The sequence below is a fragment of the Podarcis gaigeae genome, assembly GCF_964106915.1.
Source record: "Podarcis gaigeae genome assembly, chromosome: 2".
NCBI lineage: Eukaryota > Metazoa > Chordata > Lepidosauria > Squamata > Lacertidae > Podarcis > Podarcis gaigeae.
In genome coordinates, this window is record NC_139679.1 from 73,031,287 (window position 1) to 73,058,004 (window position 26,718).

Here is a 26,718-nt window from a genome sequence, read left to right on the forward strand (position 1 = left end):
GGGCCGGACACCCACAAATTTCAATGCCAGGGCCATGCACACTGCATGGCACCCATGGCCCCGGGCACCCACGGTTGCGGGGCCAAGCTGGCACTCCTGATTGCTGAAGTCCAGTTGTGTAAGGGCAGCTGAAAATTCTGTTTTGGAAACTTCCCCCAGCCCAGCCAAGACAAGATAGAAGCGGTCCAGTCTTAAAACTCATCACAGAGCCCAGTGATGTGCAAGGTCAGAAACTCTGGAAGGAAATCCCCCACCCTGAAGCTTAAGTGCCTTTCCTATTGTAAATAGCAAACTCAGAAGTGATGGGTCCCTTTATGATAGTCCCAGCCACACACCTTCTAAGATTATACAACAATCTTATAATGATAAAAGAGCAATAACTGGGGATGTGTTGCAATAAAACGCTTTCCACCTAAATCTACTGTTTTCTGCACACATACTTGGGAAATGATTTGGAGTGCTCCAATATCTTTCAGAGTAACTTATGTTGTGTTTTTCATAATGTCTCATTACATGTAACATAACTTGTACACCATGGGTAGACAAACTAAGGCCTGGGGGCCGGATCCGGCCCAATTGCCTTCTAAATATAGCCCACGGATGGCCCGGGAATCAGCATGTTTTTACATGAGTAGAATGTGTCCTTTTATTTAAAATGCATCTCTGGGTTATTTGTGGGGCATAGGAATTCGTTCATTATTCCCCCCCCAAAAAAAAAATATAGTCCAGCCCCCCACAAGGTCTGAGGGACAGTGGACCGGCCCCCTGCTGAAAAAGTTTGCTGACCCCTGTTGTACACCATTCTCTTGAAACTCAGGCACCTTGTGTTTTTGGTGTTCCAAAATGCATAGCTTTGGAGCATAGTGGCTAAAAAAGCTTCCCTTTCATGCTGATCATGTGGCTTAAGGTCACTGGAGACTCTGCTGCAGAAACAGTAATGAGCCTTTGATTCCCCCCACCCCAAGGCCCCACATCACTAACACTACATTGCTGCCTGCTGCTTCCTTTAAGTCCAGCTAGGATAGGGAAGTTTTTTCCTATATGAGGGAAACAGAAATCATACTGCGATAGATTACTGATTACGATACAGTTACAGGGACCAACTATCTCAGAAAGCTTTCGCTCCCAAGTTGTGTGGGCCAAGGCAGAAGACAGAAGATAGTACATTTTTGCCTATGGACAAGCCAGTCACATCAATCCTGATACTAGCCTCAGTGGTGCTCAGACCTTGGGGGCATCTGCATGATCCTGCTGCATCTTACAGTGCCAGGTAGCCTCAGAAGTTACCTTGGGAAACTGCAGGAAGCAGAAGCAATGCACCTTGGCTTTCAGCACAGATCTACACTCCAAAGGCTGTGGCACCATGGCAAAGGGCTACTCTGAAGTTGGCATGCCTGGATGCTCTTCAAGCCAACAGAACTTGGGTCAATAGACTACATCCCCTTATCAACCCTGTGTGCTTCAGTGCGCCAGAACTAAGCGCACGCATAGGAACAATTTGGAGTGCAACTTCCGACTTCTCCAGCTCAGTGGTCCCCAATGGGCTGGACATGTATCCAGCCCAATGGCTCCCTATTCTTTAGAAAAGCCCTTGGCAAAATGCCAGACTAATGATTCTTTCTAGGAGAATTAAATGTTCATAAAGAACAGCACTTTTTTGCAGCAGTGCTGCCACAGCCATACAACTGATGAGGGAGACAGACAGAAGCAGCTGCCTCCTTCCCTCCTCAGCCCCACCCTAGACTTCTTATGTTTCCATTACACATCAAGTCAATTTGCTTAGGACCAAGATAAAGGAGAAGTCCTTTCCCACCTCCCATTGTACAGCAAATCCACAGGAACCACAGCTCACAGGTGCTTCCTGGGAGCAGTCCCAGCCCACAAAACTTTGGTTGGAGACCTAATTAAAGCTTCTTTATCTGATCATACTTATCAGTTATTACCACAAACTAATGCATCTCAGTTATTGCTATAACAGGTCTGAACAACGTTTGACCCAGGAAGGCAAAAGCAGCTCACCAGCTAGGTATTGGTGGCCAGCTAAGTGCCAAGTAGCCTCCCACCCTAGCCCCATTGTTTCAGTGTCAGGCAGACAGCACACCAGAAAGTTTATTACACCCCTGGAGAGTGCCATACATTGCTGGTGGATTACCTTTTGGGAGGGTGGATCACAAGCTGGGCTGACCTGTCCTTCAGACTGCTCTTCTTCATGGGACAGAAATCCAACCCCAATGGCCCTGGATTCTTGGCTATTTCCCAATTCCAACAGAGTAACATTTACCAGATAGGAAAGGCTTTCTTACCTCGCTTAGGACATTCTGTGTGCGTATATAGGTGGGCCTGGTGTAGACAAAGACCGGTAGGCTATAGTTATCATGGTGCTGCTGGGAGATGCGAAGGGCCTCTCCTACCCGAGACCTCACAAACTTGCGGCCATTTGTGTGGTTGGCCAGCACCTGCTCCAGGTAGATGGAAGGGTAAAGGGCAGTGCTCTCCTTCCAAAGCCAGAAAAGATGGTCGTTGCGTGACTTCTCCACATCTGGGCAGCACCCTGTGTAGCTGTCCTGGTTCTTACTGTAGTCGTGGTTGTAGCAGTCGGGGAATAGGTAGAAGCCCCACAGCTGCCGGGGGCGATAGTACTTGGCGTATCTCAAGGTCTCGCTCATAAACTCACGGGCATACGACTCAAATTCATACTGAGCCTCCTTCTTCACCTGGTCCTCCAGCAGGTGAGGCTGCCGAGCCTTCACAAGTAAACGGGAGACATTGCGGTAGATGTCTTTCGACTGCCAGTTCCGGACCCAGATGGGTCTCCACTCTTCCCAGTCGATCACAGCCAACCCCTCCTTTGTCTCAGTGCGGATGTATTTCCTAATACTAGATTCCAGTTGGTTCCGATGCTGCTGTAAATTGCTGTTTTGGGGGACACCCCCATTCACAGCCTTCCCCCCATCATAGTAGGGATAGAGGCCCAGGCGCTCTTTATAGAAAATGGTCAAGTTCTGGTCCACAAAAAGTTCATTGGTCGAGGCATGAACGTCAAAGATGCTGAGATCTGGCTGGACACCATAGCGAGGCTTGCATTCCTCGGTTGGCGCGTTCCAAGCCACAATAAAAGGCCTGCGGGTGAGAATGGGGGTGAAGGCGGGCTTCTCTTCGTCCTGCCCAGGGGCGCCAGCCACAACCAGGAACACAAACCAAGTCACTTCCAGCACAGAGCTTCCCTGCATCCTCTCCAAGTAGTTTGGGGACAAGGTGGTGGCAGGTTGCAGGCAGAGCAAAGGCCTGCAAAAGAAGACACAAGAAGAGCAGAAAAAAATGTGTGGTTATGCTAAAGTAAGGAAAAGGAATCGCACTTTTTGACCAGGTGCAAACTCCTTGGTACAAGAGTATAAGCTAAAGGCGGCCATTTGAAATGCTTCTTTGGAAACAAAGGAAAAAAGAATTCCTCAACCAGAACTTTTTCTCTATCAGTAAAACTCCTCCCTCCACTAGTCTTTATCGTACTCAGAAGGTGGGAGCTAATTGCGAATTGAAACACACACACACACCAGAGAGCTGGCCTAGTCTGGTATACAATGAGTGTGGCAGTGTTCAGAATTTAGCTATTATTGTTATGATCCCAACCCCCTTTAAAAAAAACCTGTGGCATCTCAACAGGCAACATGCTTTTATTTTCCAACTTTCGTACCCGTTCCCAGAGCTCCGTCTGCAATCTGGCATAACCCACCATCTGCTACAGGACTGAGAGTTGGAAAAGTCTACAGAGTCTAGCAAAAGCATGGCAGGCACAATCAAATAAACAGCAGCGGAGAGCAGAGCAAAACCTGGCAGAGAGGTTCTCAGAGCCTCAAGAATCAGCATGCAGGGACACATGGGTCCAGAAAACCAGCCGCCTGTTTATTTAGCGGCTTCAGGCCTGCCAGCACTGCAGAGATACTTCCTAGACAGGGCAGTTCTTAAGGAGAACCTTCCTGCTTTCTTTTCCCTGAAGGCCCGTCATCAGCATAACCCTAGACTAACTGGTGGACCTAGAGGGGAGACAGGGCCATTATACAAGCATACAGATTGTACAAAAGCGCCATTGGCCTCAGGAGGAAAATGGGGCAAGTAAACAGAGAAGTTAGCCCATCACAACCCTGGCAGCAGAAGCTTTTCACTAAGGAAGCCAAGCAAGTGAGACCTCAGCTTTGATGACCCTTATCACTACTGCTGAAAGAGAGTCCAAGAGCTACTTTGAAAGAACTGCATTTAAAGCCTTCCCCAGCAAAGGATGGTCCTCCAATATCAGAACACTTTCTTAAATTTATACCAAAATGCCTACCTTCCTAACATGAAAGTCAGTATTTTCTCTTTCAACACATCAACAAAATCAACACCATTTTTTAAAAAGAAAGTTATCCTTTGTTCGTAAAATTTTGCTTCCCCGTTATACACTCTTTAACATCTTGCTGGTGAGGAACAACATAGCTTCTAAAGTTTTGCCCCCCCCCCCCAGAAAAGTTCACAAGGTGAACCATTTGGTGGAAAGAAAGAATCCCTATCAAATAGCATTTGAGAGGAAAGAGTTGTGGGGAAATGTGGATGTCAGAAACTGAACTAAGTCACTTTTGGAAAAAAGAATAGCTTTAAAGACTGTTACTGCAGCAATCGGACAACGCTAGAAGAACAGGCAGCAGCAAAAAGTGGGACAACTTAGCTAGAAAAGAAAAGAAAATCAAGACCCAAGTAGTTACTGAAGCCGGGTCAGCAGAACAGATGGAAGAGCACTTCCACGTGCTAACGCAAACACTAAGTCAAATATTCCGAGTTCCGAGCGAGCGTGATCTTTCCAGCAAAAAAATCTGCCCACTAAAAAGCAAGTTAGCTTGAAACCGTGATGTTCAGCCAAAATGCAAACCAGAATCACTCGCCACAAAATATTCAAGCGGTGCACATAGGAAGGGGCCGGAAGAAATAAGTTCAAGCGAGAGAGAAAAAGATATTTTCCATTCACTGGCTCGGCTTCCTCAAAAGGGCATTTCATCAACTAGGAGGCTTGCCAAACCAAGCAGGGAAAGCGATCTGCAGTCTTGCAGAAAAACTTACCCCTGCACAGATGCGCTAGGGGACCCGAGAGAGGAACAGCTAAGCAGAAAGAAAGTACTTTAGGAAAAACCACACTAAACACACACACACACCTCCTTCTCCTCCTCTCCGATTCCCTGCTCAACTTCAGACACTCCTTGCCAGCCAACTCTAAACCAGCCCTGAGGGCTCCTCGAACCGCATCTCCATTGTCCTACAGTCCTGGGGCTGGGGGCGGGGAAGCTCTCTGGGTCCCCCACTGTGCGAACTCACCTGGGTACTTAACTTATCACCCCCCTTGCCAGCTTAAGCAATATATCCTCCTGGGCGCAGAGCAGCCTCTACTTAAAGGGCACATGAGCCCAGTACCACCCACCCGCTTCTCCGGCAAGTCCGCTTCTCCCTTAAAAGATCAGAGCGAGGGACAGCCCATTGCCGATATCAGGAAAGGGGGAGAAGGGACACACCATGGAACAAGCCTTCTGCGGACTTTTGCGCGAGCAGCAAGAACCGAGAAAGACGTTTGAGAGCTGATATCCTTGCATACTTTGATTTTGCGACGCTCGGGGGCAAATGGCGTTGTTTTCGCCGCCCCCTCAGTACTGTCCAATGTTAGTGCTCCCCCGCCTAGCGGAGCCACTTGGTACAATCCAGCTGCTTTCCGTATGCCAAGTGTGGCTTTGCCTCTTAAAGGGAAGCGAACATCATCAGTCGGGTGGAATGTAATATGGTAGTAGGCAAGATGCCAGCAAGTTCGCAGACCCCGGTGAGCAAAGGCGGTTGCAGTCACCCCCCACCCCGGCCACCCCCAGCCTCTACAGGAAAAGGCGATGGGTTTATGGAGGAGTGGGGCTTGAGTTGCCAACCACTCAGAGCTCTTCTTCGCAAGGGGTTGCTCACTCGGGATCAGGAAGGCCAACTTGGCTCCGCGACTGAGGGTGTCCAGGGCCATGGGTGCCATGCAGTCTGCATGGCCCTGGCACTGAAATTTGTGGGTGCCCAGCCCCTTCATGGGGAATTTTGTGGGTACTCAGGCACCCACCCAGGCCCCTTGGGAGTTGGCACCTATGCTCGGGACTTTATTCAAAGTAGAAATTGCCAGGGCTCAGCCCTGGAACTAATTTCCAGCACAGTACCAGAAATCTGGTAGGAGTGCCCCTTGGCATGTGCAGAGTGCCCTTCCTTCAAAACTCAACGCACTCACAGCAACCCCACACCGTGCATATCATTAGAGAATAAAGCTCCTCGATCAAAGGTTGCAACAATTTATATCAAGCTCAGCCAGCATAGTGCCCTTGATATGTTGTTGGACTACAACACCCATCAGATTCGGCAAGTTCGTGCGGCCAATGATCAGGCATGGCAGAAGTTGTAGTCCAATGTCGGGAGAGCCCCATGTTGGCTGCCCCGGTTCTTATCATTTATGTACACTTACATGAAAGGTTTAGAGTGCAGCAAACTTTACATACATCGTGTGTACAGCAGCCCGGCAAGGTACCTCTGTTATACAGTATTATCCTCATTTTTGCATATCACAGAGTGAGGAGACTGAGAGATGGTCATATAGTGAGTTCTTGGAGAGGAGAGATTTGAGTTGGGGACTTTTCTGATTCTGAGCTTGGTTGCAGGAATTGTGCCACACTAATTCTAGGCAGGACTGAACCCCATCACCCCTCTTTTTAGCAATTAAGTGCTGGGAATGTTGTAGGCAACCAGTGCTATCTTCATTTTACAGTGGAACCTTGGGTTAAGTACTTAATTCGTTCCGGAGGTCTGTACTTAACCTGAAACTGTTCTTAACCTGAAGCACCACTTTAGCTAATGGGGCCTCCTTCTGGTGCTGCACCGCCGGAGCACGATTTCTGTTCTTATCCTGAAGCAAAGTTCTTAACCCGAGGTACTATTTCTGGGTTAGCAGAGTCTGTAACCTGAAGCGTATGTAACCTGAAGCATATGTAACCTGAGGTACCACTGTATCTATGTGCCCACCAATACCTTCTGAAGCTGCCCCCTTTATTCCATCCCATCAGAGTCCCCGTTCATTTCTGCCTTACTTTCTCTGCTGAATAAAGTGTTTTTCTTTCTTTCTATGTAGTTTCAGAACAATGGCAAGGGACAGTATTTTATATGATCAAAATTGTTTGTTTTAAACCATCTTTCCTGTTTGCATGGCTTGGCATAGACAATTAAGCTCGGCCCTTCCCCAAAACTGCCGCTATAATGAAATGGAGGTGGGGTAGGACTGGAGTTCATGAAAAAACTTCCTGAGAAGGAGAAACTGTAGAGGAGGGTAATGGAGACTCCTGGCTGGCTATTACTGAGCTTCATTAATGCAAAATTCTGGGGTTCATAGTTAATGAAGTTCTATTTCTAGCCTCCCAAGGAGCCTTGAGCGGGAACTGTTCTATAAGAGCTTTTGCCCCAAACAAAAATTTCTGAAGGCCAAACAACTTGTGGGCACCCCCCTTCCCACACCATCCCTCTCAGTGGCAATTGGTATAAGGATTGACTTGGGAGCACTGGCTCTATTATCAAGACCACAAAGCGGTTGTTATGTCCAGAGCTTGGAATCCCTCAGAGCAGTCATTTGATTATAGACTGCAGATAAGCATCTGCCGCAGGAGCAATCTGCCTTTCACTGAACAGCCATTGTCTTGTGAAGGAGAGTCTTCTTCCCAGGAATGTGCCTGTCGGCCTCGCTGGGTGGCTCCCAGTATCCTGGCAACAGGGGGCATCATGCCAATGCAGGATGCTGCCATTGCAAACAATTAGCACATCCCTACTGGCCAGTGCTTTGGAGCTTTTCCAAAGTGCCACTAGAAATTGGGAGAAAATGCAGCTCTTGAGAGCCAAGATGCCACATAGTTGGGTTTTGTTCAACAATGAAGTTTGGCTCCTTTCCCCCCATGCTGTCACCAGAACACACACTTCACCGGAAAGCATACCCAGGAGTCAATGGAGAGTGTCTCATTTTGGAAGCCCAGGAAAAATGCTGCAAGTGACACCAGCTTGATCAGGCCCAAGAGCATTCTGTGCTCCCAGTGTGTTGACTGGTTTTTTCACCGGCACAAATATTAACATCTGGGAGTGTGGACCAGAGAAGGGCTGAGCAGCCTGGTGGCTGGCACCATCCTGTGCCTTATCTACTCTTCTCTTCCTGGCCAGTAAGAGTGTTCATTATCTGACTGCTTCAAGTTGATAGTATGACTAGGTGTGTATGGGTTTTGTTTTTGTTTTTCTTTTAATCTGCTTGCAAGATGAGTATTTGTGTGGAACCTACTGTGTTGATTGAGTGATTACAGCTGGGAGCGTGATGGTAGACCCAGAACTTATCTCAGCTTTGACTCATAAGTACTGACGAGGCTGTGTGTGGTGGGGTTAATCCTGAAGTAACAACATAAAGCGGGATTGCTACCTTGGAAAGTGATAAAGGACACTGTCAGTTAGGAACAGGAATTATTGGCCAGTGGCCAGGTCCTGTGGAAGAAACAGGCCTGTGGCCTCAGTGAAGGTAAGCCTGGTTCTGTTGGGGTTCCCCTGAGTGGGTATGGAAAACAGATTCTGGCTCGCAGTGTGGGTCATGTTTGTTACTACTGGTCCTTCATTTGCTATCTTTGACCCTAATCCCTGTGCTGCACACACTTTAATTGGGTGATGGTGTGAAGATATGTCTTGGTTGGGTATGTGGCAGGGAGCTACTATGATACTACCTCAGTTTTGGTGGTTGTGAGCAGGGTGAGCTACAGTTTAAGTGGAGAGGCTGATGATCATCTGGGGAAATGGCTGGTCTCTATGCCCTTTTTCTGACACCTCCACTGCTTTTGGTTGCTTATCTGCTGAGTGTTCTGATCTTGTGCTGCTTCTGCTGCTGTGTCAATCATCTTGTTTCCTAACAGACTTCCTGAGCAAACTGGCAGAGGAGGCCTCTACCATGGCCAATAGTTCTGGGTGACTTTAACATCTACAAAAAGGTTGCTCTTGGTCCAGTTTGTGACTTTGTGACCTCTATGGCAACCATGGGCTTCTCTTGAATGGTTGTTGGTCTGAAAGATCAAGCAGGACACATCCTGATTCCCGATGTAGTCTTTGCTCAGTGGTGTGAGGGATGGACTGTAAGGGTATGTGCGAAATGCATTCCTTTGTCATGGATGGGCCACCATCTAGTGAAGTTGGATTGGTGGGGACAATTCATCCCTGCAGCGATGGTGGGTCTGCTGAAATGGTCTGTCCTCAAAGACTGAGGAGAGTCACTTTACTATGGAGAGACTTTGACTCCACAGTAGTTTCAGTTTCAGTGGAAGTGTCCAATGACATAACCTTCGATGCGTTGTAGAATCACTTTCAGATGATGTGGACACATGGCTTGCAGCTTTCCTTTGACTATGTGCCTTCTTGCCCTCTGTTCCTCTTGGCTTATTAAATCTAGCAGAATAAATTTAACTGGTTGGGTTTAGAGTGTGGTAAGCTCTTCTTGGGGATTTTTCTTTTTTGATTATGGAGTCTATGCGTTTTGTTGGATAATATTGTCTCCCGAGACAGAGGGATGCCAACCAATTGCTTGGGACATCCTAGAGTCAAAATGTATGTATGTATGTGTGGGGTGTGTGTGTGTGCTTTTTAAAATAATTATTCCAGCTCAGTTTCCATATGAAATAAAAAAGTTCCCTAAATCAACAGAAATCTCTACGAGAAACATTTAGGGGTTTTTTGTTTAGAGAAAAGGGAAGTAATAGCAGCGCATAAGGCCGGGCATGCTGTGGACAAACTGGATTGCAAAAAGCTTTTCTCCTCTTTCGTAACACTGGAACTCATGAGCATTCTGTGAAGCTGGGAGTGGAAGGTTCAGGTCAGAAAAATGTACTTCTTCACAGAGCACCTAATCATACTATGGAATTCACTCCCACAGGAGGCAGAGATGACCACCAACTTAGATTATTTTAAAAGAGGATTAGATAAATTTATGGAGGGTAAGGCTATCAATGGCTGCTGGGCACAACAGTTAAGTTCTACCATCACTGTTGGGGAACAGTAAGCCTCTGAATGACAGTTGCTGGGAATCACAAATAGGGAGAGCTTGGGTCCTACTTTGGGAATTCCCATAGGCATTTGGTTGGCCAGGATGCTGAACTAGATGAGCCGCCACCGACCTGAGCCAACAGGCTCTTCTTGTGTTCAGGCACTGGATGCTGCTGAAGAGAGAAAGTATGTGAGATTTGCAGCAAGCAATCCTATGCATAGCAGTGAGGCTGCATGCAGGCCAAGTTAATGGCACAGGATTAGGAAAATAGGAAGCTGACTTATACTCAGTCAGACCATTGGTTCAGTACTATCTACACTGACTGGAAGCAACTCTCCTGGAGTTTCGCCCAGGCCTTCCTGGAGGTTCTGGGGGTTGAACCTGTGGCCTTCTCCTTGAAAGGTAGACGTTCTTTCCCTGAGCTATGGCCCTTCACATAGGCGCCGACTCCATGGGGCCTGAGGGGGCCCAAGCCCCCTCAAAAATTCGTTTGGGGGGCTCTGCCCCCCCAATAATTTAAGAAAATTATTAGTTATATTATGCTTTGTAAAATCACAAAATTATGTTGGTATTTTTTATTTTCCTTGTTTGACGATAGTTACCTTTTAAAATACATTCAGTAATGAGTTAAAACAAAGCCACTCCCGATCTAGAGAGGGGGTGGGGTTGCGGGCTCTCGACCCATCAACAATCTCGCGGGGCTGGCGTCAGCCCAGCGAGAAGCGGGGATTCCCCCTAGCTCATTAATATTCACCGCCCACGGCGGCAGCCAATCGGCTGCTGCAAAGGGCGGGCCCTCACAGGTTCACTTAAGGTCAGGGCAGCCCGGGGCTCGCCCCTTTCGTTCCCCCAGCAGCAGCGGTTTGGAGGTCTTGGGCCCCCCCAATATTTTTTATAAGTCGGCGCCCCTGGCCCTTCACCTGCTAGGGAAACAGGTGGCAAGCAACCATGCTTCGGTGTTAGGTGCATTGTATCATATTGGCACAACCAGAGAGAGGACCCACTGATTTTTGCTTATCACGTCCCTTACAGTGTTCTCAGCCTCCCGTCGGATTGTGAGGGGGACTTCTCTGTACTAATTAACCTCTGAGATTCTTTGTGGCAGTTGACTTGTTCACAATTGCCACCTTCCACGGGAGGAACAGGACTGTTACACAGTTCAAGAACATTTCTCTCTCTCTCTCTCTCTCTCTCTCTCTCTCTCTCTCTCTCTCTGTGTGTGTGTGTGTATGTGTGTGCGTGACTGGAGATACTGTATAGCCAGTCTGTCAGAAAAGCAGCCTTTTTGTTGCTAGGTTTCACACCACTGCAGGAAAATCCAACTTTTTATTTGGAGCAGCCAGATAACGCCAGGGAACGTCCGTTTCCTTCCTGCACAGGAAGTTCCTCCACCCAGGCATCATGTTAGAGGAAACCCCTGAGGGGGTTTGCCTCTGACAGGCTCAATTTTGTACGTCAAAGCTATACTTTCACCACACACAAAAAAACAAACTGCATCACCAGGTGTGGCCAAGAAAACAGTGTGATGTCCAGAACGATGATAATGCTAATAAGGTTTCCAGGTTCCTAGATCCCAACAGGATACAGAGACATTTCTGCAAAGAGGCACAACATATCCAAATAACTGGAAATTTCTACCACCTGTCCCTCTGGCAGTGCTTCTGCACCTGTAACAGTGCGCTGGTACTTAGCGATAATGCCTTCAATTTTGAGGTTCCCCAATGTGGTGCTCATGGCATCCATGGTCCCAGAGCAGCATTCCTTTGATGCCTACAAAACCTCTGAGACTCCCCACCCACAGTCTTGTTGGTCAAGAGGCAGTGAGAGTGGTTAACTTTTTTTTTCCTTTGAAAAGTAGATACATCTGAAGGAGGAGGTTTGGACAAGTGACTTTCTTTCCCACTGCTGTATTAAACCTTATGCTTTTTGAAATTCTAATGAATTATTTTGACTTTTTCACAGATTCCTTGGAAAAGCAGAGCGGGCATGTGCACAATTTCATTCTCCCTGTGTGTGTTTTGACTGATCCAGGGGAGAGAAGCGATCCGAGGGGTGGCATCCACAGCACACACTCAAAAATCCTAATGCGCCCATGGGCTTTTTAAAAAAAGTTGGCAACTCCTGCCTTAAAATTCAGTAGTAGAAATTCTGTTTTTTAAAAAGCATACTGGGGAGTTTGTGTGTTGCAGGTACACACTCATGGTTGTAAGTGGGATGGTAAACCAAACACAAAGAGGAAGAACTGCTGAACGGTAAAAATAAAGGAAAACTCAGACCTGGAACCTCCCATAAACTAGTGTTTGAATTCTTCTGTGTTTCCTTTCCTTCTGACTTCTCTGTTTATAATCATCCCTGCCACCCCAGTGTGTGTGTGTGTGTGTGTGTGTGTGTGTGTGATGGTTGATTCTGGTCGACAAAAGCTTATGCCATAATAAATATGCTGGACGCACAAGACCCATTGCTGTTTTAGCTGTTAACAGGGTAATATGGTGACCCCTCTAGAAATCTTTATAAGAATCCCTAAGCTGAGAGATCTTGCAAAGTGGGCTTGCTGGTTGAGAGGCTTCAGTTGGACACCACAGGCTTCCTAACCAGTGTTGCTGTCCCACCCACCCCCCAGCCACCTGTTCAGTCCGACCCCCAGTTCCTCTGCCTTGTTCCATAGCGGATCCGGGATGGGGGAGGGGAAACCAAAGGGCAGCCCATCTGCAATCTGATCACAGCTCCCCCTTCCCCCCTCTAGGAGTGGGGGCCCTGGCTAGATGGCTCCTCAAAGGACTGAGTCCTTTCCACTTCTTCAGAGGATAAAATTCCCAGTGGGAGGGAGAGGCTGGATGAATGCACTTGGGCAAGGCTACAAATCTCTCCAGATAAAGGAGTTGCCACAGCCTGCCCTCACAATGGGGCTCTCAAAGGGGGTGGCTAGACTGGGAAGGAGCACAGAAGTTCGTCCCCACACAAAAGAGCTGGACGGCTCAAAGTCCTGGCTGATAAGCACTGAGGAAAGAGGTGGAAGAGGAGATTTTTGTTATCCGACTGGACCTCTGCAGATCTGGGATTTAGAAATACCACATCAACTTGGAAAGGCTATTTTCACATGTAACACTTACCAATCTTTCTTTTCTTTTTGCATTTCCCATGCATAAAATTTGAATGTAAAAACTGGCTGTCTTCTGTTTTCATTAACATGCAAGGCAACACATTACTATCTCTGAATGTGCCCTCAGTTTAAGTGATATTTGGATACTCTCTCTTACACACACTACCCAAGGAAGCTGTTCTTCTACACCTCTTAAGGTCTCTGGGGAAGAAAATCTAGTGTTCTGTTTACAGTGGTACCTCAGGTTAAGTACTTAATTCGTTCTGTAGGTCCGTACTTAACCTGAAACTGTTCTTAACCCGAAGCACCACTTTAGCTAATGGGGCCTCCTGCTGCTGCAGCGTGATTTCTGTTCTCATCCTGAAGCAAAGTTCTTAACCTGAAGCACTATTTCTGGATTAGCGGAGTCTGTAACCTGAAGTGTATGTAACCTGAAGCGCATGTAACCTGAGGTACCACTGTAATTAGTTTTATTTAAACATATACGTAGAAAAAGAGCTGACCATGTATTACTCTTCAGTGACACCCAAAGCTAGTTATATCATTTAATATGACATTTGCATTTACTACGCATGTTTGTTTTTAAATGCAAGTAGCATCAGTTGGGGAGAACTGATAATTATCAGAATCACAGTGGCAAGGGAGGGGAGGAGCTTAACCCTTTCTTCCCCTATTGTGGTCCTGAAGTGAACCACTCTGCTTTCTCTGAGGCTGCAAGCCTATCTGCGCATGCCAGGGAATAAATCCTATTGAACTTTTTGATGCATAGGATTGCATTGTGAAAGTGTTATTTGTATGGAGAGACAGTGTGCTGTCATAGAGTGTTGAACTATTACATGGGCGACCAGAGTTCAAATCCCCACTAAGCCATGAGGCTTACCAAGTGATCTTGGGTCAGTCACTATCTAACCCACCTCACAAGGTTGTTGTATGGATAAAATGGGGAGTAGAGAACCATGTACACCACCTTGAGGAAAAGGTGGTATATAAATCTAATAAAATAAATAATAAATTTGTATGGAGAGGACCCTCCTCCCCATTAGCATCAGATGGAAAGTTCTTCCCAATGCAAATAGCACTTTCGGAGGAAGGTTTCCCCCCAGAACCACATCAGAGAGTGAAAGTATTTAAGTTCTCCCTCTATATCTGCTGCAGCCCCAACAATTATCTTCCCACAAGCTGATATTTGCATTAAAAAAACCCCACAACCTGCATCTTAAAGGCAAATAAAATTTTAACTTGATATCTAGTTTTTTCCTCCCTTTGTCTCATAGTAGGGCTGGCCATGCCTTTAGGAGAGAGCCTTTCTGTAGAAATAAAAGGTCTCATTGAGGGTATGCACCATTCCTGGCTGTAGGCAGAGGCTTACATGGCTGGATTTCTCAACATACACCTTACATGTAGAAGACTGGGCAAGACCACACCAGCCTGATATCTCATTATCTATAGCTAGGTTTGTTGTAGTTTTTAAATTGTTTGGACAGAGCCGTAGCTTGTGGGGGTGTGAAATGTAGCCAGGTTTTTTACCCCGGATGAAGCCTCTAGAGGGGTGCTATTGATGCTCCTAGCCTGTGTGCATGTGTATGCAAATGTGCATGTGAGGGGGGCCAAACTGGTTTTTTGACCCGGGTGAAATCCTGGTTTGGAGGAGCAATTAATCATCTGAGTCAGCACATACAGATGGAAGAGTTTCATCCCACATGTTTACTACCTCAGGGAGAACTAAACCCAAGTATGCCCTAGGCCCAGCTTTTGCCTCGGACACCTAAAACTTTTTTTAAAGTCTCTGTTGTGATATCTTCTTGCAATATGTGGAAGGAGGATACATACTCAGGCTGCAAGATGCTGACAATGCTTCTGTTCATTCTTCCCTTTCTTAACAAATAATGATAATCTGGGCAGAGAAACATTCCTGCTCAGGAAAGTTAGGAAGCTTACACAGCCCCCAAAGCATTAAAACAAAATGAAGCCTCAGCAAAAGGGTCACGGAATAGCAAGACACTGCTGTGTTTGTGTGTGCGTGGTGTAGAATAGTCTTACTGACCACATGAGCTCTCTGTTCCTACAGAGCAATTGTTCAACAGGGACACACATGACCACCAAAGAATTGAAAATAGAAAATGGGATGCCCCAAATGGTGTGTTCATTGAAGTGTGGTGGGGCCTAGAATATGTCTCTGTCATGAGTGCCATGGGGGTGTCATGGAGGCACCTGCAGACGAATGGGAGTTGGAGCTGGAGGATCCTGGTGAGGGTCCTAGCAAGATGTGGGTGGTGGAATCAGGACCTGCCTGAGCCCAGGGAGGGGTCTAACTGAAATCTGGATCCAGGGAAGAGGCTGTGAGCTCATCCACACTTCTGCTTGGCCTGTATTTTGCCCTGTGAAAATCCTGCTGAGCCTTCTAACCTGTACCAATGTACCTATCTGAGTTGAGCATGATAGTCTTTGGCAGAACTGGGAGTTTGAGTTCTTCATCTGGCAATGAGGGCCAGGACAGTCTCATATACATCAAACATTTAAAGCACATTTCCCCTCTCAACTGTAGTTTGCTAAAGGTGCTGGGAATTGTAACTCTGTGGAGGGTAAACTACAGTTCCCATGATTCTTTTATTGTGGCAGTGTGTGTGTGTGTGTGTGTGTGTGAGAGAGAGAGAGAGAGAGAGAGAGAGAGCATTATTTAAATGTGCAGTGTACATGTAGCCACAGCCCACAGGGAAACCTGAATGGAGATAATAAATACATTATCTGAGGGAAATACTACATTTCCTCTTGAGAAAACATTGTGGCCTGTATGATAAAGCAGTATCTCTGAAACAGAAAAACAGCCTTTGGAGGGTGTATGAACTATGTGAAACAAAAGAGAAATGTGCACTGATTGCACAGGGAAGTGGAAGGACCCTTAAACGCATCCTTTCGGCCCAATCTTTTGAGATCACTGATTCCAGGAGGTCGGCCGAAGACATTTTTTGCTGGTGAAGGACAAGTTTTCCATCTCCCCCATTCCAGAAGCTAATCACATGGCCAGTTGAATCTTCCTTCAGCACTCGCAACTGGGCAACATTATTCACAGCATCCAATGACAGCAGGATAGCTCTGGGGTATCCGCATGCAGAGCAGGTTCTGTCCTCCAATACCTCACCACCTCTCCCTGACCACGGACATCTGCTCCCTAAGGTGGCTGTGTCTCCCTCACTTTCCTCTTGCCACTTGATCCTTCAAAAAACTCCCAACAACCTCAGTTTTCCTCCCATCTATAGTCTGAGTAACTTGCACTAGGTACACCAGGATTAATCACCAGAACTTGTTTTCAGTACTACATCTGAATCCTGGAACATGTAAAATAAGGAAGAGCTTCTGGGTTTCTGCAGGGCTCACTCTCCTAATCCTTGAGTGGCTACAGCTGTGCCACTTCTGGCATTTGGGAGAAGCTGTGTGTGTTTCCTGATCATGGGTCAGGGAGAAGGCTTGGTTTACCTTCTCATTGAAATCTATTTTTTCTACGACTCCAGGCAGGCCTCAGCCCCAGGATCTCTCATTTCTGAGATATGTGCTGCCTGCAGCAGTTGATCATGCTGTCAGTGTTTCCTCTCATCTCAATGTAAATTGTCAGTTCCCTACTGTGCCCTCACCCAACTGTAGGAAGACAGGAAGCTGCCTTATACTGATTCAGGCTATTGGCCCATCAAGGTCAATATTGTCTACACTGACTGGCAGCAGCTCTCCAGGGTTTCATGTAGCGGGGTCTCTCCCTGCCATATCTGGTATGCCAAGCAGATGACCTAAGGCTCAGTTCCCCAAGGGAAGGAGGCTTGTAGGGACATTGTAACTTCCCCCGACCCCTCAGATGTGTGGTCTTTGCTGCCTGTGACTGGTGGCAGCCCCTGTGGCTGAGTTACACAATAAAACTGCCCTTCGCCTCTCTCTGCTTCGAACAAACAAGCCTCAGCATGTTGAGGAGATAACACACAGTTCCATCTGACTTCTTGACAGCACAGGAAACCCACATGGGAAACCCACATGCGCCCGAGCCGAAGGAAAATCCCAAAGAAACGCAGGAAGCCAGGCTCATAACAAGCAGGAAATACGAGAACACTTGCTGACATTCCAGAACAGGGAGTGAAACAGTGCCTGTTAATCCCCGAAGCCAGCACTCTGGGCCCCCTGAGCTGTTCCTTAATGTCCATTCACACAACTCCCCCACATTGACTCCTGCTGGAAACGTATTTCTGTTTAGCACGTTTTCTGATCGCTTTCAGGCATTTCATGGTGGGTATAAATGAGGCTGATAATAGTCTCTGGGCCGACAGGTATCCCAGATAGGAGAAACTGTGTTTTTTAAGCGATAATCATCTCACCACCTGTATGTCTGTTGTATTCTTTATATCACCTTCTACTATGGGTTACACTGCTCGTCTCTAAACCATTATTCTTCAACCATGGGCCCCAGATGCAGCTGGACTATAACTTCCATAATCCTTGACTATTGACTAAGATGGCAGAGGATGATGGGGGCTGTAGTCCAACAGCATCTGGGAACCCACGGTTGAAGAACATAGCTCTGCACCTTATGTATGCACCAGACCCTTGGCATGTTGGAGACCCAGTTCTCATTGAGGTGGTAAATCTCTTATTGGACCTTACCACTTCAGACTAGAGGTAATAACTGCCATCATTTAATGCTATCTTCCTTCAGCACTCGCAACTGGGCAACATTATTCACAGTATCCAATGACAGCAGGATAGCTCTGGGGTATGCCCCCTTTTAAAGCCCCCCCCCAACTAGCTGTCAGACTTAAGGGTTTAAAACTAGCATTCTGACAGCCATGGAGAACTTCGAGTCTTCAGATGTTGTTGGACTCCAACTTCCAACCAACTTAGCCAAAAGTTGGGGATGATGTGTGTTGTTGTCCAACATCTGGAGGGCCATAGGTTCTCCATCCCTGGTTTAAATGGTAGGAGAGATGATTTACATTAGAGGCTAGAACAAATGGCCCAGATAAGGCATTGAAATATTTTCACTGGCCATTAGAAAGAATCTGGACAAGTATACAGTCATCTGGCAGACATGTTTTAGGTCTGCTTTACATGCTAATGTGATGAGGGGTACAAGTATTCTTAACAAATAACTAAAGTAAATGTAGATCCTAGATGTGGGTCAAACATATATGCAATGTAAGGGAACCAAAATTGGCTGTTGTAGGAATATTTCACAGCAAAATGTTTCTGTAATCATTCGTTGTATGTAATATGTGGGGTGTACCTTATCTGTATGGAAGAGCTGGAGAATCCCAGGCCTGGGAAGCTATCTTTTTCATGTTTTTCAGATCAATTTTGTTTATAGGCTGTCACAAGGAAGTGGGAGAAAGACAGGAAAGCTGCTCACTAGTTGGAGTTTATAGGCCACCTGGACTAGAAGCTACCTGGATTAGTAATGTGGCCATTTCAGACCAGCTAAAGTCTCCTAGTTGTATTTGACGGCTGACACACATTGAACACTTTGCAACAATCATACTGCACTAGTTATATTTTCTTCACTACAGTCTTCCCCAATTCTTTTCTGAATATTCAAGGTATTCTGTTGTCCTTGATGAAGTCCCAAAGCAATGTTTAAATGTCATTTGTTTTTAATTAGGCACACTATTTGTTGCTGTCCCCAGATGCTCCCTATTGGTTCTCAAAGGCTATCATGACCAGATCAAGGAACAATTAAAGAAGCTTTCAGAAAGAGTTGGATCTATGTAAGCCCGGGATCCAAACTTTAACAATGGAATGCTGTAAATGCTTGAGACAACATACAGTAGCTATTTGTTTTTGTTTGCTTATTTAAAAAGCTATTCCCACCAAATTTAAAATGGGCTGTTTTACGATCATCGAATGAGAGAATGGTAGAGTTGGAAGGGATCCTGAGGGTCATCTGGACAAATTAAAACAGTAATCCAATTACAGTTTTAAAACATACATTTCAATGTACATCTAAATAATAATGTTCTATGGTATTTATGAGGTGAATCTCAAGGGAGAATTGATTCCAGCATTAAGACTGTGTCAAAAAAGACTCTACCTGAAGCCACAAATTATGGACTAGAGAAAACAGAAGGAAAACTTCTTGGTGTGACCTCAGAAACTGAAAGAACTGAATCTTTCCCTAAATAATGTAATGTTGTGTCACCTCATTCTCCTTTTATTATCCAATAAATGGAGATTGACTTTATCAATGCAGAAAGCTCTCTCCTTTTTCCATTGTAAGCGTCTATGAGAATCCTTTTCATTCAGACAGATGCTCTTCTGCTCTCTCTATAATTTCTCACTACTGTACGCTGCACTTTTATCTCAAGCAGTAATATTTACCCACTAGCACTAGCTAAAAGTAGCCCAGTCAAGCACTCTTGCTTACTTTTAAGAGAGCTGCAGCAACTGGTTAAACTCTTTGAGCAGAGCACAGGCGCCATTGTAGGGCTTTTGTTTGAAATATTTGCTATTAAGTCTCAGCCGTAAATATTCTGAGGCAGGTACCTTTGATAACTATTTGCTGCCATTCCGTGACACTCAAAGTCTGCTGCCTGGGGCCTAACAAACAGGTGAAGACTTTGTGCAAGAACAGGAAATTTAGAGAAGCAAGAGTGCCAGATAAGACATAGCAGACATAAAAGACCGTGATGTAAGAACCAAGGCCATGCAGGAGAACACTTTGGAAATAAAAAAATTCCTTCCAGTAGCACCTTAGAGACCAACTAAGTTTGTTATTGGCATGAGCTTTCGTGTGCATGCACACTTCTTCAGATACGAAAGCTCATACCAATAACAAACTTAGTTGATCTAAGGTGCTACTGGAAGGAATTTTTTTATTTTGTTTCGACTACGGCAGACCAACACGGCTACCTGCCTGTAACTAGAACTTTGGAAATTGGCCTATAACACTTTTTTTTTTAGTTGGCAGGAAGCTGAGATGGTGGGCCCTGGGTGCCACCCATTTAGCTTTGAATCAAGCATTGCTCCTGCTTATACTGAGTAGAAGAAAAAACAACTCAGGACAGAAGTTCCTTAAGCCATCTCAGGACACCACACTGCAGTTTTTCCATATCCTGAATATGCATTTAACAGCCTCTTAATAATAATAAATTGCCTTGTAGACATTTTTTTCATTGCTTCAGTGTTGCATCATCAAGAACTTGTTTCCATGCAAAAGGCGGAAAATATATTTATATAATTAGCTTTCTTTATTAGGTTTAGCCACTGGAAAAAGAACCCAAGCCAGAGTAATAGGGACGTTCTTGCCAGGTCTCCACAGAACACCAAAACTGCTCCAAGAACAAGTCTGAGAGCCTCTGTTTGAGCTGCCCAGCCTCAACCTCAAAGAGCCAATGGATTTCTCAGCAGATACCCTAGACATTCTCTTGCAAACCTCTAACTTAGCCATTTCTTGCAGCTCATGCATCACTCTACACCAATGATGACAGACCCCTGCTACCGTTTAAATAAGCATTTTTCTGTCATTAAAGAGAGATGAGTCAAAGGCCTGGAATATGCTTTTGCCAGAGGTTAGTGATTCTCCTTCAACTTCCTTCTGCCTCTCATTCACCCATGGGAGTGCAAACATGTCAGAAGCTGAAGTGAATGAAGGTACTGTTATTTTAATATAACTCCTGGCACAAAATGGATCCTATTGGTGCATCTATATCCCCACCATCGCTGCCAATCTCCCACGTCCTATTCACCACATCAGCAAGCCAGTGCAGTTGCAATACTTTTGCAGCGCTTGGAAATATCTGGTCAGTACTTACAATTGACCTTGCAATTCCAGCGATCTCAGTTTGAAGGTAAGGACACATCTCAGTATCCTGAGAGCAGGATTTCCTCTGCTTGTCAAAATGCTGATGTCGATGCCAGAAGAACTGAGTCAGCATTTGAGCCTTGGTTCCTTCCTGCCCCAAAGATGCAACTCTGCAGTGTTTTTCAGGATCACGAGGAGATTAAAAGGAAATGAAGTCTTCCAGAGTGTTCCTGACTATAGTTACCTACTTGGCTATAGACTCACACAAGGAATCTCAGCAGGTACAGGAGCAGTGAATCGTCACTGCAGCTGGAAGGGGGGAATGGGGAATAGTCCAGGAGAAGAAAATCACAGAATCACTCATGCAGAAAAGTTGGAGAATGGATTTATTTATTTTTTTGAAGAGAGTGGGATGGGCAGGTTCAGTATTCTTCAAGATACGGCAGCACCACTTGCAGCAGGTTACTCCGCTCTGTTGCAAGGTGATCTGCAATCTTGTAAGACCCTATTCTTAATCTTGAAGGGAAATATTCCATCTCAAAGCTAAGTGTATGAATTTGCTTATGTGGGCATTCAGGCATCAAGAGCCTATTCTGTTCACTCTTGGAAATCAAAGAGTAATGTGGGAGAGACTGGGTCTTCCATTTTTAATCCAGGAAGGTGGGTTTGGGATATGGAGCCTAGTCCTAGATATCCAGGGACGCGGGTGGCGCTGTGGGTTAAACCACAAAGCCTAGGACTTGCCGATCAGAAGGTCGCCGGTTCAAATCCCCGCGACAGGGTGAGCTCCCGTTGCTTGGTCCCTGCTTCTGCCAACCTAGCAGTTCGAAAGCACGTCAAAGTGCAAGTAGATAAATAGGTACCACTCCAGCGGGAAGGTAAACAGTGTTTCTGTGCGCTGCTCTGGTTTGCCAGAAGCGGCTTAGTCATGCTGGCCACATGACCTGGAAGCTGTACGCCGGCTCCCTCGGCCAGTTAAGCGAGATGAGCGCCGCAACCCCAGAGTCAGTCACGACTGGACCTAATGGTCAGGGGTCCCTTTACCTTTACCTTACCTAGATATCCAACAAGGAATGAGGCATGGAATATGGTTTACATCTCTCGTTAAACTGGGATCCTACAGAGGATGTCATGCTGGGTTGCACTGAGTATGGGAAACATTGGGTTAATGCCAACTAAAGTTTTACTACCTGAGGTGGTCCTGTCCATTATTTTTGATGGCTCTGTTCTATGACTAACACTGGATACGACTCATGATTTACAGCAGCACATCCCATTCTCTGGAGGGCTCAGAAAAAAACAAACACAGATGAGAACATTCCAGAATTTGTGCTGACATAAAGATCCTTCTGACGCACAACAGGATGCCTAACTAGTACACTGCTGAACACCAGCAGGTCGTGCTGCTTTATACTGAGAGGATTAAGGCTCTAAGTCTGGCGTGGGGAACCTTTGGCCCTCCAGATATTGCTGAACTACAACTCCCTGGCTGAGGCTGATGGAAACTGCAGTTCGGCAACATACAGAGGGCCAGAGATTTACCATTACTGTACACTTAAAAGAAACTTAAAATACAACCCTATGCCTGTTTACTCTGAAGTAAGTCACACTGGGATTCCCTAGTGAATATATTGTTCCATGCCACCCCCAATCTCCAAGAGCGGTGGAAGAGACTCCAGAGATTTCAGGCACTTAGCCAGAGTTCACGTTTCCTTTTGGAAACAAGGCACAGCAGAGACTGTGGTGTCTTTATGGTATATGGTTCATTTACACACCTATATAACCTGAGCCTGTGGTGGAAGGGCTCGCAGCATTAACACTCCTCTAGGGTTTTGTTTCTCCCAGAAATCTGCCATGGCTCTCTGAGGCTTTGCTCCAGTTTGCAGCGTTTTATAGACTGGCACTATTTTCTGCCACATCCCAGCCAACTGCAATCCTAAACTCAACCCTGCTTCGTGTATCTTTCTGTGAAAGGAGGGGCTCACACCCACCTGGCACAGATTGTTTGCTTTGTTAATCGCCCATTACCTTCCTTTTGTTATCCCATGCAATTTCCTGAATGGGAAACTGGTTTGGCCTGCATTTTAACACTTTGCTAAATCCAGCATCTGGAAGTTAAGCCTCAATTAAACTCCAGTACCCACCAGAACAAGGAATTTAGGGGAGTTGAGGCATCCACAAACTCACAACAATATTTAGGGATGCAGCATCAACATATCATTTTTGGATCCAAAATATTAGAATTTTGTGTAGACATGGTGTCTCTACAGGGAAAGGAAAGAAAAAGCCTCAGGCATGCTACTGGGCATACCTTACACTGAAGATCTTGACCCCATTGGCTTGTATAGGAAGTGCTGCTGTGAAGAGCAAGACCTGGGCTGGCGTCTCAAGAACCTGGATCAGCAGAAGAGGGAACTGGCAGCAAAGCACAGCTATCTGGAGCAGTACTGGGGTTTTGCTGCATGGTTCAAAGGCAGGTTTGTCTTCTGGGTTTGGCAGGGCAGGGGAAGGGACTGTTCCAGGAAGGGCTGAGTTAGGGATTTTCCACTAGGAGCTGGAGAAAGATTTCCTTCATATATCTCTTTTGTACATGATTTACCAGGATCCAAAGAATCACACAACTCGTCCTGCACACTTGTGAGAGGCTTTCTCAAACTGCAGTGGCCCCCCTCCCCATGCCCATGTTCAAGACTGACAAGACTCTAGAAAGCAGCCTGAGATATGACAGGAGGGTCTGCAGTTCAAAGAAAGACAGGCAAAGGTCAAAAGAATTTGAGAAGAGGCCTGCTGCATCAGCCCAAAGTCTTTTATCTAGACCTTCTTCCTGTTTCTCACAGCAGACAATGGGGAGCCCGCAAGCAGATTGTGAGGGCAAGAAAACTCTTCCACAGCTATTTCCTTGCAACTGGCGTTTAGAGGCATGCTGTCATTGATCCTGGAGGTATCATATAACCATCATGACTATTAGCCATTGATCATCCATGTATTTATCTAATCCAGTGCTTGAATTAAGGGGGGGGGATTCCAGCCCCCTTGCCCTTCTTTGACAGCTATTGTTTTTGGAACATGACCTGTGGGGGAGGGAGCATAATGAGGCCAAAAAAGAGGTGCATGGCTAGGTAAAAACCTGTGGATTTCATTCAGAGCTCCATACATCCATACCCACTATATATCAAACATATGAGTGCCGTGGGAGCCAGTTATTCCTTTACACCTTTTAAGTTTCAAGGGTTTCAACTGGGCTCTTTGGCAGGCCAGGCTTTTGGATGGCACAGCAGGCAAAGGAAGAACAGGGAGGCGGGAGGATGCAGCGCTGCAGAAAGAACATCTAGAGTGCAAGGGCAACTGCCCTACATTTGGACCGAGCTCGATGCCAGAGTATCTGAATGGCAGGACGGTTATGGGGACGGGAGTTGCATTCAGGAAAGGAAACAGCGAGTGAGTCACCCCTCCAGAAGGTTCAAGGAGGAATAGAAGAAACAGCTGTTCAAACTCAGCTCCATGCCAGCTCTGTGGGTAATGCGGAGAGACAACACTGGACAACATATACTCAAACAAGGCATGGAGCCAAAGAGTCAAAGATCTGCTGGGACAGTATCACAACACATTTATGAGGACCTACTAAATTTTAAAATGTGAAATGTAAGCTTTAGAGTTACACAAAACTTTCCCTTAATTTTAATAAAATTCCTGAATTTTATTTTATTATTTTTTAAAAAAGCCTTTTTTTACAGGAAGACAGAAAGCATGTTGCTAAGCCCTGGCTTTCGATTTTTTTTTGTCTGTCTTGTTTATTTTGGAGTATTTAGTCTGTACCAAAAAAAAAAAAAATCAAAAGTTATCAAGGCAGCTTCCAATACAGTAAAATAGACAATTCTATAGACAGCACTAGAGCGGGGCAAAGGTATATAAAAATTTCTCCTCTTAGTTCTCTGATGTTCCAGCAAATGCCAGTCTGTAGCAATTGAATCCAGAGGCAGAGCTAGCTGCTGCGGCACCCAGAGCAGTGCATATGCTGTGCACCTGGGGGACAGGGCTAGTTGGGGGCGGTGCAACAATGTCACCCCCCCAGGGATGACAGCTGGAGCAGACCTCACCCCCTTCCTCCACCAATGGTTGAATCTCCTGCCCAGAAACTGACTTGAAGCAGCCAGGTGTGTGTTAGTCCCTTGCAGGTCAGGGCTTCCTCACTGTTTTCTGTTGTCTCTTATAGACCAGCCCCTGGGCTCTGGAAGCAGGTGTTGGAGGAGCAAAGGTGTTAGATGCCTCCTCTCAGTCCTCAGAGGTTCCAACTGCTGCTGGGACAGTTGAAGGTTATGGAGGAACTTATTGAACTGTGTTGTTCTCATATGACATTCTTCTTTTATCAGCAGAATCTCACCTGTGTGCGTCATCCAAGGCAAGCAATCGTAGACAATGACTGTGAGGACATTGCAAGGCTTGATAATTCCCTGACATTGTGGTTGGAGCAGGCAAGGCTCCCAAGAGATAATGCCCCTTTCTTTGGAAACCTATTATGCAGGTCTTCTAAGTTTCCTACTTTCCTCTGCTGCTGAAAGATTGATTCCGGCACGTAGTCAGGAAGTGACATTTTTGCCTTCCCATCCACAAAGGACAGGACAGGACAGGACAGAACAGAACACAAAGAAGACAAGGAAACACCCCCAACTCACTGCGCCCCCAACATCCCACCCCTCAAAACGGGTCAACAGGAAATTTTCCTATGACACTGCCTGCAAAATGCTTCTCAGCTCAAAGCAAATCTCTGATCTGCCCCTAAAATGGTTTGATTTTTATTCCTTTCATCATGGTGTCCTCAACTGTGCTGAATGTCCCACTGCCACCCAAGAAACCCTACTTTATTTTCAAATAATTTCTTCATATAAGCAGGGATGTTTAAGTCATATGATGCTGCCTTTTAAGAGGTAAATGTGTCTTTTTCTCTACCTCTATGTAGATACCAGTCTGAATCTGAAATGCAATTGACATCTTCCAGATATTGTTTTCCTTGTTTGTTTAATTTGCAGATCGCTTCCTGCAAATTACCCTTTTTTTGAAGCTTGGCTCTTACAAGTAGGTTGTTCAGGAAACAGTTATTAAAGAAAGACAAACCACTATATAGTACTTGGAACGGATAGAAGAAAACTGGGCGCTCACAGGTAATTTGCAGAAGCTATCAGTATATGCCAAAGCTTACTTGGTGGCGGCGAAGGCATGCTGTGCTGCCTCCATTGCATCTTCACTATGCCATTCAAGAGAGGTTTTCTGGGTAGTACTGAGCCAATTGCATTCTGGCCCAAAGGAGGTGGTAGAGCCAATAGTAGCTCATTGTGATCTGTTTGCAAAACATGTTGAGGCTAAAATCACTTGTCTCTGCCGGGACCTTGATTCCACTGTTACAGCAGATGAGTCTCAAGAGGTGTCCAGAACACTGGCTGGTGCTGTTGTGTTGGATGAGTTCATGTTAGTAAGGCATGGACAAAGTGCTTGGCTTGGTCCGAATACCTGTGCTCTTGCCCCTCATGGCTGATAAAAACTTGCAAGGAAGATACTGCTGTGGCAGGGAGGTGGTTAATGCCTCCTTGTGATCCCTGGGGTGGTCCCTGCCTGCTTAAAGGAGGTAGTGTTTACAATCACTTCTTAAGAAACCCTCCCTGGACTCAGAAAATATAAATAACTACCAGCCACTCACTAATCTCCCCTTCTTGGGCAAGGTCCTCAGGTGGGTGGTGACAGGCCAGATCCAGACATGCTTGGATGAAA

The 26,718-nt window shown here is 46.0% G+C and overlaps 1 protein-coding gene across 1 annotated transcript in view; it reads right to left on the reverse strand.

The window, feature by feature from the left end:
• LOC310839574 (uncharacterized protein) overlaps positions 1-5,495 on the reverse strand; it is a 30,618-nt gene extending 25,123 nt beyond the window's left edge. Inside the window, exons 1-2 of the mRNA XM_083728205.1 lie at positions 5,341-5,495; positions 2,304-3,285 (exon numbers count right to left, since the gene is read on the reverse strand). Coding sequence (XP_083584331.1) covers positions 2,304-3,230 — 927 coding nt within the window. The 5' untranslated portion in view covers positions 3,231-3,285; positions 5,341-5,495. The remainder of the gene's footprint in view (positions 1-2,303; positions 3,286-5,340) is intronic.
• Between the last annotated feature and the right edge of the window lie 21,223 nt (positions 5,496-26,718).